Source organism: Nelusetta ayraudi, unplaced genomic scaffold (genome assembly GCF_046127955.1).
Source record: "Nelusetta ayraudi isolate G7.1 ecotype Tasmania unplaced genomic scaffold, CSIRO-AGI_Nayr_v1 ptg000042l, whole genome shotgun sequence".
NCBI lineage: Eukaryota > Metazoa > Chordata > Actinopteri > Tetraodontiformes > Monacanthidae > Nelusetta > Nelusetta ayraudi.
Window position 1 is genome coordinate 10,374,146 of NW_027466092.1, and position 19,411 is coordinate 10,393,556.

The 19,411-nt window shown below is 43.7% G+C and overlaps 3 protein-coding genes across 5 annotated transcripts; all 3 read right to left on the bottom strand.

Moving 5' to 3' along the window:
• Positions 1-11: 11 nt before the first annotated feature.
• On the bottom strand, positions 12-4,129 carry psmc5 (proteasome 26S subunit, ATPase 5). Of its 2 annotated transcripts, none has more exons than XM_076034214.1 (12): positions 4,007-4,129; positions 3,150-3,221; positions 2,973-3,042; positions 2,788-2,885; positions 2,635-2,691; positions 2,299-2,529; positions 1,394-1,520; positions 1,068-1,258; positions 663-761; positions 460-570; positions 292-378; positions 12-174 (listed from the first exon to the last, which is right to left on the bottom strand). In XM_076034214.1, the coding sequence occupies exons 1-12, from the start codon at positions 4,028-4,030 to the stop codon at positions 121-123; spliced, it is 1,221 nt and encodes a 406-aa protein (XP_075890329.1). In that variant the 5' UTR covers positions 4,031-4,129; the 3' UTR covers positions 12-120. The 2 variants fall into 2 exon arrangements, with proteins under 2 accessions (XP_075890329.1, XP_075890330.1); XM_076034215.1 differs by lacking the exon at positions 4,007-4,129 and adding an exon at positions 3,651-3,814.
• A 1,385-nt stretch (positions 4,130-5,514) lies between these two features.
• Positions 5,515-13,749, bottom strand: smarcd2 (SWI/SNF related BAF chromatin remodeling complex subunit D2). Its single transcript, XM_076034218.1, has 13 exons — positions 13,055-13,749; positions 11,909-12,105; positions 10,665-10,707; positions 10,438-10,560; positions 9,816-9,935; positions 8,912-9,007; positions 8,258-8,359; positions 8,008-8,169; positions 7,797-7,894; positions 7,568-7,703; positions 7,347-7,469; positions 6,591-6,692; positions 5,515-6,496 (listed from the first exon to the last, which is right to left on the bottom strand). Exons 1-13 carry the CDS (start codon positions 13,208-13,210, stop codon positions 6,443-6,445), a joined length of 1,512 nt encoding a protein of 503 aa, XP_075890333.1. The 5' UTR covers positions 13,211-13,749; the 3' UTR covers positions 5,515-6,442.
• Positions 13,750-14,404: 655 nt separating this feature from the next.
• atxn7l3b (ataxin 7 like 3b) lies at positions 14,405-19,198 on the bottom strand. 2 transcript variants are annotated; one of them, XM_076034219.1, is made up of 9 exons: positions 19,046-19,198; positions 18,469-18,517; positions 18,157-18,280; positions 17,864-17,996; positions 16,936-17,107; positions 16,555-16,655; positions 16,430-16,452; positions 16,237-16,282; positions 14,405-15,378 (listed from the first exon to the last, which is right to left on the bottom strand). In XM_076034219.1, the coding sequence occupies exons 3-9, from the start codon at positions 18,205-18,207 to the stop codon at positions 15,299-15,301; spliced, it is 606 nt and encodes a 201-aa protein (XP_075890334.1). In that variant the 5' UTR covers positions 18,208-18,280; positions 18,469-18,517; positions 19,046-19,198; the 3' UTR covers positions 14,405-15,298. The 2 variants fall into 2 exon arrangements, with proteins under 2 accessions (XP_075890334.1, XP_075890335.1); XM_076034220.1 differs by lacking the exon at positions 19,046-19,198 and adding an exon at positions 18,842-18,943.
• Positions 19,199-19,411: the final 213 nt, after the last annotated feature.

Here is a 19,411-nt window from a genome sequence, read left to right on the forward strand (position 1 = left end):
CGTAGTCTGTGTTGTTTGTTTGGGGAAAACATTTAATTGAGAATGAGTTATGCAACATTTATAAACTGAGCCATAAACAAAAAATATACATGTGTGCACTGCCTGCACACACAAGGCCTTTTACTTCCACAGCTTCTTGATGGACATGTTCTTCTCGCTGTCCTTCTGCATCACCTGGTGACGAGAACAGGTCGCAGTTTTAAAAGGCAGTTTGAACGCAACACAAAATCATCCCAGCCTTCGAGATTTTACTTTACAGTTTGAAACAGTTTAAAAAAGCGTGAAGCAAACCTTTGCCACGGCCATCTCAAAGTCCTCCTGGGTGACGTGAACTCTCCTTTCTCTGAGAGCATACATCCCAGCCTCTGTGCAAACACCCTGAAAAGCACCACAACACAGTTGAGTATTATCACTAAACTTTTTTTATTTTTTTTTTTAGTGGCCAAACTGTTAACTGACCTTAACTTCAGCACCAGAGGCTCCAGGCATCAGCTCTGCAATCTTCCTCAGGTTAATGCCACGAGTTAGATTCATTTTCCTGGAGTGGATCTTAAGAATGTCCAGACGAGCCTACGGTGGTGAAGATCATCATACTGTCAGATTTGCTTTCAAAAATAAACTGTACATTATTGTTTAGTACAAGTTTACAATGTCAACACTACCTCTTCATTTGGAGGGGGGAATTCGATCTTCCTGTCAATCCTGCCTGGTCTGAGCAGAGCTGAGTCCAAAATATCAATGCGGTTGGTGGCCATGATGACCTGGACAGAGTGAGTAAAGCATTATAATCATGTCATAGTAAATTAACACACTCTCAATGCTTTTACACCAATATGAACAGTAAAGAGACAGTGGGGCCACAAGGCAGCAGGTGAACAAAGCTTGAGGTTGCCAGTAGATCCATGAATAAACACCGAGTTAATTAAACACTAATTATGATCTACATTTCCTTCAATTGATGTAATGTACGGTGGAAACGCTACCGACAGCTGCGGCAGGAGTGTGAATTGTAGAATGAGATTTTAATGCGCTCAATGGCAGCTGGACAAACAAGGTCTGTGTCGCACCTTGATGTTCTTGGTGGCTTCGAAGCCGTCCAGCTGATTGAGCAGCTCCAACATTGTCCTCTGCACCTCGCTGTCGCCACCTGAGCCTCCCTCCAGACGCGACGACCCGATGGAGTCGATCTCGTCCATGAAGATGATGGAAGGAGCGTGTTCTCGGGCCATGACGAACAGCTCGCGCACCATGCGGGCGCCTGGTGAAGGACAGGCAGGAGGGAGGCAGGGAAGGAGGAGGTTGCAACATCAGTTCGGTCTTTTTGTTTGTGGGTGGGGACAGAGGGGTGATCAGGGTTGAAGATGTGGAAGCAGAGACACAGCCAGCTGCTCACCCTCTCCAATGAACTTCTGGACCAGCTCGGAGCCAGACACCCTGATGAAGGTGCAGTCGGTGTGATGAGCAACAGCTCTGGCCAGCAGGGTTTTTCCTGTACCGGGGGGTCCGTACAGCAGCACACCCTGCACACATTACACAGAGTACTTCATTAATTCCCAGGGGAAATTGTAAACTACCTACTAACTCCAGCCTCACAGCAAGAAGGTTGTGGGTTCCATTCTGGCCCTGGGACCTTTCTGTGTGGAGTTTGCATGTTCTCCCTGTGTCTGCGTGGGTTCTCTCCAGGTTCTCATGTGAGGTGAATTGGAATTGTCCCTTGGTGTGTGTGTGTGTGTGTGTGTGAATGGTTGTTTGTCTCTATGTGGCCCTGCAATGAACTGGCAACTTGTCCAGGGTGTCACCGTGCCTTCAGCCCTATGACAGCTGGAATAGGCTCCAGCAGACCACCCTGACCCTGAGTGTGTATTGAAAATGGATGGATGAACTGAATATTCTTTCAGTGAAAATTACCAAGAGAGGCAACTCTGTTTAAAGTTGATATAACAATTGAAAGGGAAAAAATACAGCATTCCTTGGGTAAAAAGAAATCTATTGGTATAGTTGAATTAGTTCTCTGAAATGCTTCCGTTTGGTCCAAAATATTCATATTGTCACATCCAAATGAGTTGTCCAGAAAACTGATATTTCTACGTTTAGAGAAACAGTTTCATTGAGCGATCTACCTCATTGGCGGACTAAAAGATGAGTAACACTAGGGTCAATACTAGTTCAGCATGTCAACGGTGGGCTAAGCTGAAAGAAGGAAAGGAAAAGTCTGTCGCCGAACAGAGGTTTTCAAATGTGACTGTAAAAAATGCACACAGAAGAAAGAAAGTAAAAAGAAAAAACAAAAACACTCACCTTAGGCTGTGCGATGCCCAAAGCCTCAAACAGCTCTGGATGCTTGACGGGCAGCTCGATCACTTCTTTGATCTCCTTGATCTGCTTGTCCAGGCCGCCAATCATCTCATAGGTGGAGTCTGGCACCTTCTCCACCATCATGAGGGACACCAGGGGGTCCACCTTGTTGGGCAGGATCTTGTGCAGGGTGTAGCTGTCATTTCGCAGAGCCACGCGGCAGTTCGGGGTCACCTGATGCAAAAGGGGATGTCAGAATATTCCCCGCTATGTCTTTTTACGATAATATTTTAGTCTCATTCATTATTCACAAAATAAACTAACCCATGATATACTCACATCATTTATGTCAATGTTTTTGTCCACATCCACAACAAATTTTCCTTCTGGATGCACCTGACAGCAATTAAAAAAACATGTTTGAGTTTAAACAGTGAAGTATTTATTTATTTATTTATTAATAATGTTTATGACAAAGGACAATCCACATACCTTGACCAGAACTTTCTTTTTGTCCATGACCCTGACCACTTCTCCTACGTAGGAACCCTGCTCCTGTAACAACTGCAACTCCTCACGAAGAAGGCGCACTGGAAATGAAGTTAGCATGTTTTATTAGAAGAAGATCAACTGCGAATGAGAAGAGCTGGTTATGGGGTGGGGACAGAAAAAATTACCTTTGGCATTGAGCTCATTTCTCTGTGCCTGCAGACGTCTGAGATTCTGGCTCTTGTCATTAACAGTCAACTACAACACACAAAAATGTAAGATTATGCCTCACAAACTAGCTTTTGTTCATTTTAGTACAGATTGCTTATCAAATTTCAACATCATAATTATTATTATTTTCTGACCTGTAGCTCTTCAATCTTGGACAAGTAGTACTGCCGGAGACCTGAGCCCCCTTTTCCCTCCCCCATCTCCATCTGTGGAAAAAGAAAAGCATTATACAGTATTAAAAACATCAGAAGTAATAATATAATACTTCTCAAATGATATCAAATTTAATGAATTACAATTAACTGATTATAAATGTCTGACATAAATTGGTAGCCTCACAATAACATAATTACAACAACATAAAGAAAATGTAATCGCCTTCATTTCTATTATTGTGGTAGTTGAAAAGTGAAACCAGTCGATGTGACAACACAGCCAGGTCAGTAAACTAATATAGATCACAACAACTCGAACGTGTAGGATTAACTATCAAAGCATTCGGTATTTAAATTTAAAAAAAAACAAAGCAAAAAAACAAGCCGATCCGTTAACGCTTACATGCTATGATATTGCTGCTACCTCGATACGTCTCCAACTAACAAACAAACGAAAGGGCTAATATTGGCTCATGTTACCTTGCAATTAGATGTATCTTGTTAACAATTCTACTCGCTAAAGTTAAGTATTATATTTCGCTTAGTCTATAACTTCAACTGTTCAAAATATCACTCGAAACGATACAGAAGACTGTTGCCGACAGAGGGCTGCCAGACGTTGGGAGTAGCTAGCTTAGCTACAATGAGACAGCAAACCGGCAGCGAACTACACGGTAATTGTTTAGAATGAATTGGCATTACATTATTCTCAAAGTAAGCGAAGAACGACTCGATTCCCTGTACCTACAGTTATAATTCTAGGAACGTGTGTTAATACAGTGGAAAGAATTTAGCCGACAATAAAGGCAACAAACCAGCAAATAAAAAAGACTTACATGGTCAATACCGTCTACCTCCATGTTGAAAATTTCAACTTCCGCTTGGACAGGAGGCGAATTTCCGGAACAATTCTTCGTCGAGGATCGCAAAATAATTTCTAGTATACAACGCCACCTACTGCTCTGGATAATGCTCACCAAGAAGAGACAACTTTTATCACCCGTCATTTTTCTACGTATAGTGTTTTTAAGAAAAAAAAAAAAAAAACGTTTTAGAACGGCAAATGATATTTTGTAATCTAAACACAATTGTTACAACCAATTTGTTTCCATTGCATTTACAGACTACCTGAACACTCTGAAACTCCCCAGTCAATTCTGATAAAGTCGGTAGAAGTGTATATCGTATCAGTGTGGGCCGTCAGGGCCAGCAAAGCCTACTCACTCTGTTGGCCTTAAGATACTCAGAAAATATTTTTTTTGTAAATATGTAAATAAAATGATTCTTCATCGTCTGTTCTGTTCTCATCGTAATATATCCACTTGGTTGTGCTGCTTCCAGAGCTGTCTATTGTGGTTTCGTCTTTTTTTTTTCTTTTTTTCTTTTTTATCCAATCACATTTCAGCTAGTTTGTGTTGTTAGGTTCTATGAAATCTACCTGAAGCCTTCAGATTGAACAGAGCAGGCTCCTGAGTCATGCCTGAGTACTGTAAGTGAATGGACTCAGTCAGTTGCTATTGCCAATCAGATCTCAAGACTGTGACACCAAGGCCAGCTAGAAGGTATAGTGTCCTGTGATCAGACAAAGGGTTAGGGTTAGGTATTAGGGCCAATAAGAGAATGGGCCATGGTCTCGGCTAAATAACTCTTACTCGAAAGGTCGTAGATACTTGAGACCGCCACCATTGAAGTTAAATTAGGTTGGGATCAGGGTCTGGGTTTGGGTTAGGGCTGAGGTTAGGTTTGGGTTGTTCCCAACCCTATTCCTAATCCCAAAACCATAACCCTAAGGAAAAAAAATTGTTTTAACATTTTTGAAGAAATTAAATTTTAACTATGATGGCTGTGATTGCTTTGAAGCTGAGTTTAGAGCCGTTGCCATCCTGTGTCTTCCTTTCTTCCTTGTGCACGGAGCTCCTGTTGCACAGAGATCACCATTTCAACCTGCCTTATTTTACAGAAAACAAAATCAACAAAAACAAGACAGCTAACACAACAGAAACAGCTGTCACTGAACCAGAAATTATCCAAGCATTTCACAAATATATTACACAGTTTTGCACCTTGGTAGTTAATCAAACTGGCCCATCTTATCGCAGCGCCAGGGATGTATTTGTGTTGGATTGTCAGTCAAGGAACAGGCAAGACTGGCTCTACCTGTTTAAACTGCTGCTCTCAAGATCCGACACCTGAGCTCTTCCACTAGTCATTACATGCTCGTTCACTGCTGGACTCAGTTTTAGTCATACAATTAAGGCCGTGTGGAGCAACCTTCAAACCTTTGTTACACACAACTTATCCATGGGTTAAAAATATATATTACGTACAAAGACACAGCTCAACAAATTATGCAAGTATTTATTGTTGAAAAAAACCCCACGTTTAGAAAATATAAAAATGCATTTGATTGATAAACACCATGCAGATGCCATACAAAGAGGCTGCACAAAAGTATTTGTACACAAAACATTTTTCAATTTCAAGTGCCTTGGAAAAAAAAAGGGGAAAAAAAGGTTTGGCACAGTGACATTTACTGATATGGAATGTTTCCAGAAACCCACCGTAAAACAACACACATTTCAGTGAAAAGGGAACAGTTGGGTTCACTGTTGAGCTGACACTGCATTCTTATTTTATTAATACCAGGTAACCTTCTTGGGAGGCTCATAGTTCAATCCTGAGGGCCTGCCACAGTTCCTGGCATTGCAACAATGAAAACCCCAAATTATACAAACTGTAATCAGATTGTAAACCATAGAAAATAAGCTGCTAACAGACAGGCGCAGCTGGATTTAACATGTATAATAGAGGCAAAGTAGCTCTCATGGCAACACGGTAAATAACTACTTGTTTTATAGTTGAGCAATGACTCTTTATATAAAATAAATGCGTTTTTATACATTCCTATCCTCATTCCTAATGTTGGTTTCTAATTATTATGGCTTTCAAATATGAAAAAAACAACAACGGTAAAGACAAACCCTTTCAAAATAGCACAGTGTGGTATTGGCAAGCACCACGGCTTAAAACATGTTCAAGCATATTTTGCATTAAGCACAGACATTGAAAAAAAAAAAAAAAAGGCAAAAGATTACCTGAAGAGATTCAAACTGACAGACAATCCAGAGTAAAGATATTATTATAGACATGTTCAGTAATCATGTTGGTCCCTTAATTCACCCCCCAGCAGAGCAAACATAAGCGGCAATATTTATTTGGAAGCTAATTCAGACGCCGTCATTTCACGTTGGCTGTGCTGACAGAGTGGAACTTTAGGTGAGTCGAATGCCCAACACCTGCTCCAGCTCTTGCCTCCTTTGCTGCATCTGCGGCGGCAAAGGGGATCAGTGTAATGAAAATGAGAGCAGACGTGTGGAGACTTGGCAAGAAATACAATCATGCATTCGCTTGACGCCTCACCTTGGAGTAGATGTATCTGCCCACGGCCTCTGGCAGCCACGGCGCCTGGTAGAACTCAGTCCTCCTCTCCTCCTCTGGGTTTCCCGCCACATCCGTCATCAACTGCGTGAGAGGAAAAAGAAGCGCTGAGGCGCGCACAGAGGCGCACTTCCTCACATCTTCCTTCCTTCCTCCCTCACAGGAAACCTTGAGCTGTAATCTGCCTCTGCTCGCTTCAGTCTCCCCTTTGCTTTGCATGTTCTCAAAGCGTTCTTTCTTAGACGGACATGCAGATTAAGAATTACAAATCAATGTTTGAGTGCCAGCTTTAAAGGACCCGGTGTGTAAAACTTTTAAGGAAAACCACCTGACAGCGCTTTTCATATTTGTCAGGCGGGCTTCCTTAAATACTGAGCAAGATGCATTTTGCTCTGTGTACATATACATATATGAGAACCGTTCTAAGGGTTTGAAAACCAAATGATTTTTTTTGGACTGCGCGTATACGCTTTTATTAATGTATTTATAGGCAGTGTGTTTTACCATATTAAAATCATAAATAACAAAATGTACACACTGGACCTTTAAGGGAAACTATCTTGTAAAGTGTTTTGAAAGACAAAACTAGAAGCTTTCCTTCAGTATTCCAGGTTTAGTATGGTGCTGTTCAAACCCGACTGCCGTTCTGTCAGCTACTCTTTAAAGATGCAGACGGCTACTGTGGAGAGGCCTGTGGTGAGACAGGCACAGGATGAAGTGCTGAGTTTCTGTGTTCACCTTCAGGTCCCTGCTCTGAGACTTGAGCCAGTCCTGGATGAACTCCTGTGGATTGTCGCTGAAGCTCAGCATGAAGTCCCTCTCGGTCTTCAGCTGGTTGATGTACTCAATTGTCTCGTGGATCTGCGGTGAACAGAACACAAGCGGCCCGCACAGGTGAGGCATTATCGACAAGCGGTTTCCTGAAATCCATGGAGCTGCAGCCATCACCGAGCGATCACCTTCATCTCCAGCGCTGCGATCTCCTGCTGGTTGGTTGTGGAGGACAGAAAATTGTTCATCTGACTCTTCAGCAGGTCCTCCACCTCCACGTCGATGTCGTAGCACGCCGTTTTCTTTTGATCGGTGGGATCCACGCTGCTCACAGGACGAGCCAGTTAGGCCACTGAGGCTGAAAATTCTGAGCCAAAAATGTGTGGCGCAAGGGAGATGAGATCAGCGCCGCCGTACCTGATGATGTGGTTGATGATGATGGGGTCGGGGTGCTGCAGCAGGCCTGCCAGTTTCATTGGAATCTCGGCAAACCTCATGCGAGGGCAGCCAAAGATCTGCACGAGAAAAACAATCAGAAGAGTCCTGATAACATTTGGAGCGAAAATAAAAATAAACTTATTTATTTCAGTGAAAAACTGAATCACAGCCTACAGTTTTGCCTCTTTACCTGGCGGAAGTAACGGTTGCAGTTGATGTACTCCTTCTCGTGGCAGTCCTGCAGCTTGTTGTTCTTGATGTAGAGCCACAGGGCCTGCATGATGCTGGCACGTGTCTGCGTGTGCACGCCCAGCAGACGGGCCAGCCGTGGGTCCAGCTTGTACTGAGGAGGCTGGAGGGGGTGGGGTAACAAACAGCCCTGGTTAATGAGAGCTGGTCAGGCCAACCACAAGTGCTAACCAAGGACACGGGAGCGGTACCTGGTGGTCGAGCATGAGCAGAAGGGTGCATTTGACATTCACGTCGCCGGGCCTCTTGACCTGGAAACCATCCGTCTCTTGAGTGGTGGGCATCCTGTGCCACTGGAGGGCAGGTGGAGCAGAGAGACTTTGATTAAACTGACAAGTCTGACTATCAGTTGGGCATCCAGAACACTGGCTGTGTTGAGAATGTTGGGTGGGTATCTATCTATCTATCTATCTATCTATCTATCTGTCTGTCTGTCTGTCTGTCTGTCTGTCTGTCTGTCTGTAATGGAGCTTTTTCCCCAAAATATTTAAGTTAAAATATTTAAGTGTACAAATTCTACAAGATAATACATTCCAGGCTGATTCACTGCAGTAGAACTACCACCACTTCCATTCATCCTTGCTTGCTCAACCAGCTGCTGTGTTAAAAACTGTTTTCAGACTGTCGGGCCAGACCTTTTAAAGATGATTAAAATATGCAATTAAAACCAATATTCTTGAAGCTATTCTAACCCAGCTCTGTTTTAAGTCGGGAGCTTGAATCTGATTCAACTACAGTCTGAGGTTGGACCGAGCCGTGGGCCTCAGAAGGTTTTCCTGTGTCGGAGGGTCCAGAACTCTCTTGACACGGTTTCATCGCCCCACCCTCCGAAAGGGCCGTCGTACCTCCACTAAGTGGTTGTCGGGTCCGTACAGCTCCTTGTCGAGCTCGATCACAAGGCTCTTGAAGAAGGACGAGAATTTCTTCTTCTGCTTCCCAGGCTGAAAACACAAAAGGGGACAGAAAGTGTGAGCAGGCAGAGCCACGATTTTGCAAATGTATTTGTCCGCGTCTGTGTGTGGCCGCATTGTTCAGCTCTGACCACATTTGGAGTGGAGGGTGGTGGTGGTGGTGGTGGGGGGGGGGGGCGGTTGTAAGACAACAAGAGGGAAAACATCTTGCACCCACCCCACCGCCCCCGCCCCCACACGCCCTCTCCCCAGACGGTTTCACAACATGACCCCTTTTACTTTTCCCCAAGCATCACATTTTCTTTCCCTGTAACTCTGCGCAACACTCCCACACATGCCTCGACCAACAGGCTGTGGGGGAGAATTGAAGAAGGAGGGAGGGAATTTTTTTTTTTTTTTTTTAAAAAAGGAACTTTTCCTTCATGTGGCCCCAGATGACACAATGAGCCGAGCTGGACCTGATGCTGGAGGGAGGGGGAGGCACATTAGCTCATGGTATGCAACCGGCCAGTGGTTTCAATTCCTTGTTTCCAAAAGAGAACATGAATGTGTGTGTGTATGTGTGTGTGTGAGAGTGAGCGAGTGAGTGCGTGAGAGAGAAAGAGAGAGAGATGAGTGGATGGGTGGAGCGGGTGGAGCGGGGAGAGCGTTGCAAACAACATCTGGCAGCGTGGTGGAAGCCAAGGACTCAGGCAAACTGGAGCCCAGAAAAGTTTCTTTCTTCTTTTTTTTTTCTTCTTCTGAGAAACGGTGCAAGGAAGGAAGGAAGGATGGAAGGAAGGATGGAAGGAGAGAGGAAGGGGAGAAGAGCAGAGTGTGGCGAGTGACAGCCGCTCACCTCGTCCAGCAGTTTGCCCTCCACTCGCAGCTCCCACGAGGACACCTTCTCCGCCTCCTCGCCCTCAGGCTTGCTGGGCGTGTATGTGTTGGAGATGTAGATCCTCAGCTTTCGCTTTTGCTGAGTCACAGAGTTGAGGGGTAGGAAAAGCATCAGGGATTCCGTTTCGGATTAAGGCAAAAGAACCGCTGCAGAGTCGTACTGACCGAAATGTGCCAACTTATTATGACTTTGTGTAAAATGTCCCGCATGATGTAAAAAGAAAAAAAAATCACTCTACAAATGTTTTCTAACAATATTATGTGTCTCTGAACTTTCCAATAATGAGAAAAGTCCATTGTTTGATTCTGTTGCTCCATTGTTTTGAAGAAGGAATAAATACACAGTTCTGGAAATCAGCCCTTTATGATGTCACAAAGGGCAAGGATACATGACCCAGGATGTACAACAACAACCCCAGCAAGTTGCCTGCTTGTAGGAAACGGTAAACAAAGGGCTAAAATTGTCCTTTTCTAGAAATCTGTAAGTTTTTCTTTTTTGGACAAATTCTGCAATGCTGCTCCAATAAAGAAAAGACATGAAGACTGTTATAATACAAAAGAAAACGTTGGGTCAGAGGTACCATGATGGGCTTCTTGATGGCCTCCTGAATCTCCATCCGCTTCCGTGCGATGGTCTGGTCCAGCTTCCTCTCAAAGGCCAGCAGATCCATGTAGGCCTGGGACTCCGGGACCAGGTCTCGGATCTACGAGCAGGAAATCAGGAGCTGAGGACATTAGCCAATTGTGATCCCACTGAGGACCGTATGAGACCATATCTCTGGTTTAGAAAGTGAGTCAGCATCCTCACCCTCTGCGGAAGCACCTTGTCAGCCATCTTGCGTCTTTTGGCCCTAAAACATAAACAGCAAGGAAACAAAATGAGGAGTGTGACTTCCAAAATGCCACGTGCTCTTTCAACAACCGCACATTGACAAAACAACAGACTGTGCTGCGCTCAGCGTCACTGAATTGGGTTTAAAGAGAAGGAACACGCAAGAGATTAAGAGAACGACCTCATTTGCTAATTTTTTTTAATGAAAAATAATTTAAAGAATCTAACGGAGCGACAACCAAATCTTTGAACGAGCAGCTCGGGCGCCCTGCATTGGCACAAAGGCCGTTTTGTTGATTTAACCAAATCACGCAGGCCTTCCCCCACCTCATTATGACTAAATTTAACTATAGGCCCTTTCATGGAAATTTACACGGTTGCTTCTTCTCCCTGTGGCTCAATCGTCCTCCCCTGCCGAGATAAACCTTTTAAAGACAAGAGCGTCATTGTGGAGCGGGACTGTAAACAGTGGGCCGCGGCGGAGCGCAGCCCTCACGCATTCATGAGCGCAGCATCGGCGGACAGCTTGAAGTCAAAAATACCCGCTCGCGTGTGCTGCTCCGTGAGCTAAAGGCCAGTCATGAGACACTCCTCTTGTCACGTTGCAGAGATCTGAGCTGCAATCTCGGCGGCACAGAAGGACTCAGTTTTTAGAGTGCAGGTACAGAAACACCCCTGAATAAAGATTTTTGATTTGGCCCAAATGTTTTCATCCTGGGCAAGAAATATTTGAAGGAAAAATGTCCTTAAAATGATCACGTTTTGTACAGGGTGGTCCATATAATTTCACGTGTGATTTAGTTGCAACGGTCTTTGAACACATCACAGTATGGGAACTTGTTTTTCGAAATTGTTCAGTCAATGAAACTGTAATTGCACAAGCTGTTTGGAGTTCAGCGGAGGATGTGTTACTCATTTTGAATTTTTACCTTCTCTTTAAGATCTATACCAAAAGAGGGAAAATATCATCCATCTACTTGGGAAGAAATGTGACAATTACTGGAATAAAATGTAAATGGTATAAATATGTGTATATTTATACACACACACACACACACACACACACACACACACACACACACACACACACACACACACACACACACACACACACACACACACACACACACACGTAGTGTGCATTCTCATCATCTCTGTTCAAGTCCCTGATTTAATTAGCTGCTCAGACCATTGTTCTCTTGCACTCCTCCACCATTTACCCTCGTCTCAGGCCCCCCAGGGCCTCTTGCTGCTGCTGCTGGTGATGATGAAGGAACCGTTTCCGTGAGGCGTCCATGCTCGGAGGCCCCATCCCTGGTCGCATCGGCATGCTCCCACCGCCGTAGGAGGGACCAGGAAGCTGCCCCCCCATTGACCCCAAGGGGCCACCTGCTCGGCCGGGAGGCATCCCTGAGCGCTGGAGGGGAACAGGGTTTTTCAGGCATGAGGACGAAGCCAAATCAATCCAAGTGAGACGTAAGCATAATGAAAATATGGAGGACGTGAAGAGGCATGCAAAAAAGAGGGACAAAACGTAAAAAGAAAAAGATGGGAGACCAAGTTAAATTAAAAACAGGGAAAGGACCTTTTCAATACTGAGCACTGCTTCCTGTTGAAGCCACTCCTTTATAAACCAATCTGTACATAAAATAGAAAAGTATCACTGCCTTCTGTTCATATCACACAGTATTGCGAAAGTAAAACATTCTTATATGCTACCGATCAAAACAGACTGATGGGTGATTGACAATCTCTCTCTCTCTCTCTCTCTCTCTCTCTGATAACCAGATGGCTTCTCTTTTAAAGGGAGAAAACCTTTTTGGGCGCATATGCCTCGGACTGACGCATGTGGCCGCTGACAGCGATCACATTAAAGAAACGCGTAGCTGCCGCACACGAACAACACTGTGAAAGTGGCGCTAATGAATGCGGCTTTAGGCTTGACAGATGGCGAAGACGACACAACTCATTGTCTCCCAGCTAACTGACAGGGCACCCACACGACTCTCGCTCATCACGCACATGTGGGACTAATCTTAAAACACCCAGATGGAGAAAGTTACATCAAGGTGAATTTCTCGACATTTAGCGCCTCGTTGGAGCGGCGATGTAATAGCGGGTTTTTTTTCCCTTCTCAATTGCGGAAGTAGTGCACCCACCTTGATATTTTAAGATCAATTTATATCTATTTTAAAATTTGTAAAAGATCTTCATAGGAAAGATTTATTGGTGTGTTTTGAGCTGAAATCAAAGTTAAAAACCAACATGGGTATTTAGTTTTTGAAAAATCCAAAAGCTTTAAAAGCTGCTGTCACCCCACCACGTTTCCTGGTTTGGAGAGCTTGAACAGAGGAAAAGACAACAACCTGCGGGTACTGGGGAGCGGTGTTCATGCTGCGGGGGTATCCGATCGGAGGCTGCGGCATGCCTGGCATCCTCATGCCAGCACCATGTGCCACATTCATGGGGTGTACGTTGGGATTCATGGGCGGACCCGCGAAGCCCCCTCCTCTTGATGCCATCTCCGGGATCCACAAGTGGTTTTCACTTTACAAGTCACGTAAAAAGTTACTGCTTACCCCCCAATAACAAACAAAACAAACAAAAAAGTCGCTCTCGCTGCCAGCCGAACCAGCCCCCCGAGAGAAACGCCTGTGGCGGGAGTGAGCGGGTTGTTTGGCGGACTCACTGACGTCGGAGTCCGGTTCCGCGCTCCGAAGCTCGGCTTGCGCTTTGACAGGAAAAAAAAAGCCCGCTGTCAACAAAAAGCTAGCTCAGCGTCTCGCGCTAGCGACCGTTCTCCTGACGCTTTGAGTTTCCGGGGTTCTGCTTCGCTTCTTGACTTTAATCTCTTGTTTTCGTTGCTGCCACCAAGCCGCGGGCGCTGTTCGTCAGCCGCTGCCCGTCCTCTGTGCTCTCAGCATCGCTGGCGCTTCTTGAGTCGTTTCACGCCGTTTGAGACCAGGTGACAGACAAGATATCGGCCGCCCTAAAGACAAATAAGGTGTCTGAATGCGCTACCAACTATTCATGGGACTGCTTACACACATACACAGACAAAAAATGCGAAATGTCGCCTTCAAGGACACTCGTAAAACCAAAGTGGCCGCTCTACAACCGCGCCGTGAAGTGGACTTCGTGCCTGTCATGCGTTTCGCTCCCATATCGAGTAAACACGTGCGAATTGGGTAATTCCTCGCAGAATTAAAACTCATTATATGAATAAAATATAAATTAAATAATTGAAACTTAAAGATAATACCACTACTAACCCACACAGTATATATTAACACGCTCGATCGACGCCTATCCTGTTCGACAATCGGGTGTCGGAGTCTAGTCCGAGCACTTGAAGGCAGCATAACTGTCACTTCAAAGAACTGAAAGCAGAACAATGTAATTTGATTAAAATCTACAAACGTGGACTTCACAAGGCTAAAACTCTCCCCGTTTGTATGAGCGACAATTACAGCTGTATAAACCAAACCTTGTTAGCAACGCAGCATCGACAGCTGCAAATTAATGCCAGTAAAAACTGAAAGTATCTCTAACCTAACTAGCCTCTGTTCCACTCAAATTAGCGGGATGTCGCAAATCTCTTGATTTGATCAACAGCCTCCCCTGTTGGTTTCTACGGAATTTCTGGAGGGTTTTACCCTTACCCAAGAATTACATTCAAATATACCCCTAGTTCCAAAGAAGCACTGGAAATTGGATACAGGTAACAAATCATTTATTATGCTAGACAGATAAAACAAACCAAGCCATGATAGCAGCAATTCAACTATTGGAATATTTACACACACTGGATAAATGTAACCCTTTACAATGTAAACACATGATCCAAGTATTTTTATTAATGCTAGAAAACAAGCTGATCTATCCACCAAAAGTGAAATTAAACAAAACAAACCTGCTTTCTGCAACACATATACCTGCTTGTACAATTAAGGTTTCATTGACTGAACAATGTTTGAAAACAACTTTCCACAGGTGAAAGAAATTGAGTTGTTTCTCTCTCACACATTCATGCACACCGTGATTTAACCAAAGAGCCACGAGTCTGACAGCGAATATGGAAATAAAAAGACAAACCATTGCTGATGATTGTCTTTGACACCATCATTATTATTCTTTTTTTTTTAAAAATGGATTTAAAAAAAAAGATGACAATTGTGTGTGCGTGTGTGTGGTACACCTAACAGCTATTCAATTCTGGATTTCCAAGAAACATATCGTATGTGCACAAATGTACTCCTCTTACAGCTGCCCCTGCTTGGCTAATGAATGAATCACACCAGCATTTACTTTTGTACAGTGAAACTCTATATGCTGATATTCAATATTTTGGACTCCAGCGAAAAAACATCTTAGACAAACTACATGACGATAAAGAAGAGAAAGAAAAAAGTGTTGGTACACTGATTTTGTGAAGGAACAACAACAAAAAAAGAACCTGTCAAGTATCAAGTGGAGGTCTTGACTGCTAATGCAGAGCAGCAAAATGCCATGAACGTCACCTATAAACATCAGCGTCCGTTGACTTCACAACATAAAGAGCCAAGAGTGAAGTGTCATTGGTCTTGTGTGTGTTCATATACTTGTGTGTGTTATTGAGGGAATGCCTCATCTTTCATCAGCATGCGCGGGCTTTCCTGGTTGTCCAGGCGACGTCTGGGACCCATCATGTCTGTTAGCGAAAATGAAGAGGCAGCAGGTTAACAGGAAATGACAGTGATTTAAATCAGTATTGCTCGTTTCATTTTAATGAGCATTATAAAGCTCAGAACAATGGCACTAACAATTGAGCTTCACAAACAATATGTCCTATATTTAAATCATGTAGACGAGGATTTGCTTGAACACAGTTAAATACTTTTGCAAAATTCTCCTGGAGATCAATAAAGTCTATCTATCTATCTATCTATCTATCTGTCTATCTATCTATCTGTGTTAAAAAAAAATATTTTTCTGTTGGAATATGTCTTGAAAGTGTTTTCAGGAAAGTGCATAGTCAAAAAGTAACTATTTTATAAAAATGCACCTATAGTAGTTATTAAAAGACACTTGTTATTTGTTGTACTCGCTGTGTCAGATTTTTTATGCCTAAAAACATACAATGAGTCGTCTTGTGATATAATTGACACTTAAAATGGATTAAAATACATACAATATTAATAATCTTACTTGATTCAAACCATTTAAAAGGCCCTGGATTATGTAAAATCTACTGGACTTGTTTTTCTTTAAAATAATGCTTCTATAGCCTGTCACTTCAAGTCTCCAGAAGTGAGAGCTACCTTTGTTACTTGGCTCACTTTTCAGAGTGTGTCAAAATGTTCTGCAAATTAGGTCTTTATGATGTCACAAAGGACACTGATGGCTCACTTTGGGCCTTTGGACCATTCAGTCACCTTCCAAGACATGTGGAAGGTCCAACTACACCACAAGAGTCAATGCACAAAAAAATACACAATATGGGACATTTAATTTACGGAAATAATAAAATACACCAATTGATATTTATTGAAGATTTGTATTTACTTACTGTTCTTATGCTTGAATGATTTGGATCTTCTGGGTGAGTTTGGATTCTGGAGTGGTGGAAAAAAAAGATTATTCAATGCAAGTAAGAAATATTCTCCGTGTGTTCAATACCATAATTAAGGCTGGTGGCCGTAGAACTGGGAAATGGCCTCAAGGAGTGTCATAATATTCATTAGTTCTTATACAAAAAGTACCTTATCAGATTTTCTTTTCTTGGCTGTGAAAGAAAAAGACACATGCAGTCACCATTCATTCATCATGTCAACATTCAACATGCAGTTGGTAATAGCGCTTTTACAGAGAAGCAGCAATACATCACCTTTCTTCTCAGCCCCGTAAGACCAGTCGTTATCATTGACGTCGTCGTTGTCCTCTTGGTCACTCTCTGATTTATTGTTAGTGTTGTTGCCAGTGACTATCCTGCAACAGAGATAAAAAAAACAAAAAAAAAACAAACACAAGACACACACAATGACTCAGCATTACACACACAAAAACACTTATTACAAAAGCAAATATGTTCTGATCCTGATTCATAAAAATCCTTACATTCTTTTGCATTGTATTCCATTATTTTTGAACAAGATGCTTTTTTTTATCCTTATGAAATTTATTTAGCTTGCAAGGAACAAGAAGTGATAAACCGACGAGAATGAGAATCACAATTCAGAATATTGTGGAGAGGTGACAGCGGCTTTACCTGCGGTTGGCGATACGGCTGCTGTTTCGTCCCATTCCCAGACATTTCTCCAGGTGCGGTGCAAAGCGCGAGGCGGCGATGCTTCTGCTGCAGTTGGGACACACACACTCCTTGTTTTTCCACTGGTTGTACACCTGGCCAAACACATCCACTCCTGGCTGGTCCACAATTTCTGGAAATGGAACGGAGATTGTGACTGTAGTTTACAAGAAAGACTTGTATGCTTTGATATATTCCTGACACTTCAATTCACTGATTTCCAAGCAGGAAATGACTGTAACCCGGGAGAGTTTTTTCTGTGGTTGCCAAGTAGAGGGGAAAAAAGAGAGATGAGTGGTGCAGCTTATTCAAACAAACAAATGACATATTCCAGCCCACTCTGAGAACAGGGAAAATGATGGGTTGGGCACATAGATGTAATTTAAGACAAAAAGAGGTGAATAGATGATGAAATATAAGACTAAAGGAAAAAAGCAATGCAACGTTTCGGCTGCCTGCTTTCATTATTCTTTGGTAAAGGAAGCCAGTAAACACAAGTAACACCTAATTAGGAGAAATAATTCAATTACAGCAATAGATCAATTATTAAAATGAATAATGGCAATAGCAAAAATGTAATTTTGAGCAAAATATCATTCTTTTTTACTTCAATGTAATAATTTGTTTCAGAGTCTTGCATAATGCACTCTGTGCTACATCCGCACATGTTTTACACCAATAATTTGCATGTTAGATTTATTGTCAACATAGATAATTATGGTTTTGTATTGTATAAGATACTATTGTACCCCTTTGAATTATTGTAGTACTTCCAAAAGAAAATCTCACTGTCAGACTGGTCTCAGCACCACTCAAATACAAATACAAACGCTAAGTGTATAAAAACCTCAAATAAGAAAATACATGTGATCTCTGGCTTTGTGCTCACCAAAGTCCCTCATGCTTTCTTGGTCCGTGTCATCCAGGAAAAAATAGCCCTGCTTGACGGCCCGGTGGACCTCGAAGCAAAGACCCAGGCATGCATCCTCCACCAGGTCAGACAGGATGTCCTGAGCTAGGCCCTGGCAGGGGGAACCAAGTGCACATAACACAACACAAGTCAAACCAACAACACATTCTGCAGATGTGCTGTGCACACAGTGTTCAACTGCGACTGTGTGCCTGTGTGTGTGTGTGTGTGTGTGTGTGTGTGTGTGTGTGTGTGTGTTCACTCTACTGTACCTCCAGCTTGCTGTTGTCCAGGCTGGACATTGAAACCTCCTCCATTTTCATTTGCCAGAACTGCCAGATGAACCAAGGCTGCTGTGGTCATGCTGTAGAGCAGCAGGCATGGGCCGGAACAGGGCTACGGTGGGGACAGACAGTTACAGACAACACGGTGCCTTGACACACGACGCCAAAAAAACAAAACAAAACAAAACAAAACAAAACAACAAACAACACAAAACGACGCCGGTGTTGGTGGGGGAGGCGGAGGGGGAAACAAATCAGTGGCGAGCACTTGACGCCCTGGGATGTGATGCGGATACTCACAAACTAGTGAACCACACGCTTCCAGGGAGACGCTTCCCACGTTCACAACCTGCGGAGGGGCACACAGCACAGTGACAAGACGCACACGACGCAAGCTTTGTTTTCATGACACCGCGGCCGCCAACGCCGAGAATTAGTGTCAAATGAGCGGTAGCTGAGCAAAAACCGTGCCGGGGAAAACAAAGAGCGTGGCTATGAATAGGCTGAAGGAGGTCCGAGCGAGCCCAGAGAGGTAACCCGAGAGGCGACGACAGCCCGGCGGCGGTCGACAGCGGCTAAAGCTAGGAAGCTCGAAGTAGGAAAGGGGTTCGAGGAATTGGCCGAAATGCAGACGTATCACGTTCACGGGCAGCGGAAGAGTTGGGCGAATTACGTTTGGAAAGAGCGAGCTCGTCCCCGGAGCCGACACACAGCTGCTGCACTGCGGCTGTCCGCCACTCAGCCTCGCGTTACGGACCTCCGACGAGACAAAAACGGTCGCCGCGTTCCAGTGTACAGGCTAACGCCGCGGAATGACCCAATCACGGCGCGGAACAAAAAAAAAAAAGAAAAAAAAAATTGCTAATTGTTTATTTACCTATTTCGGCAGGCATCCATCTTTACATCACGGCGATCAGGCAGTAGCAATCGATCGCCGCACCGCGGTTTCTCACCGAGCGCTTCCTCTGCTGCGCCGGCGGGGATGTTTGGTCTTGGCTCGCTCCGGAACTCCTGCGGTGTTGCTCTTCCTGGCCGGTGTGAGCCCTGCGTTACCCCCTGCAGCTCTCGGCTAATAATGTTTTCGCTTTAGGGAAGCCGAACAAGCAAACAATCTTTTAAAAATCTGTATGAACTACATTTGAATGAAAGTAATTTATACCGGGAAAAAATGAATTCTGACAGGTAAAATGTGCCTGATTTCAGAGTGAAGTTGAAAAAGTTAAAGCTCTTGTTTTATATTTCC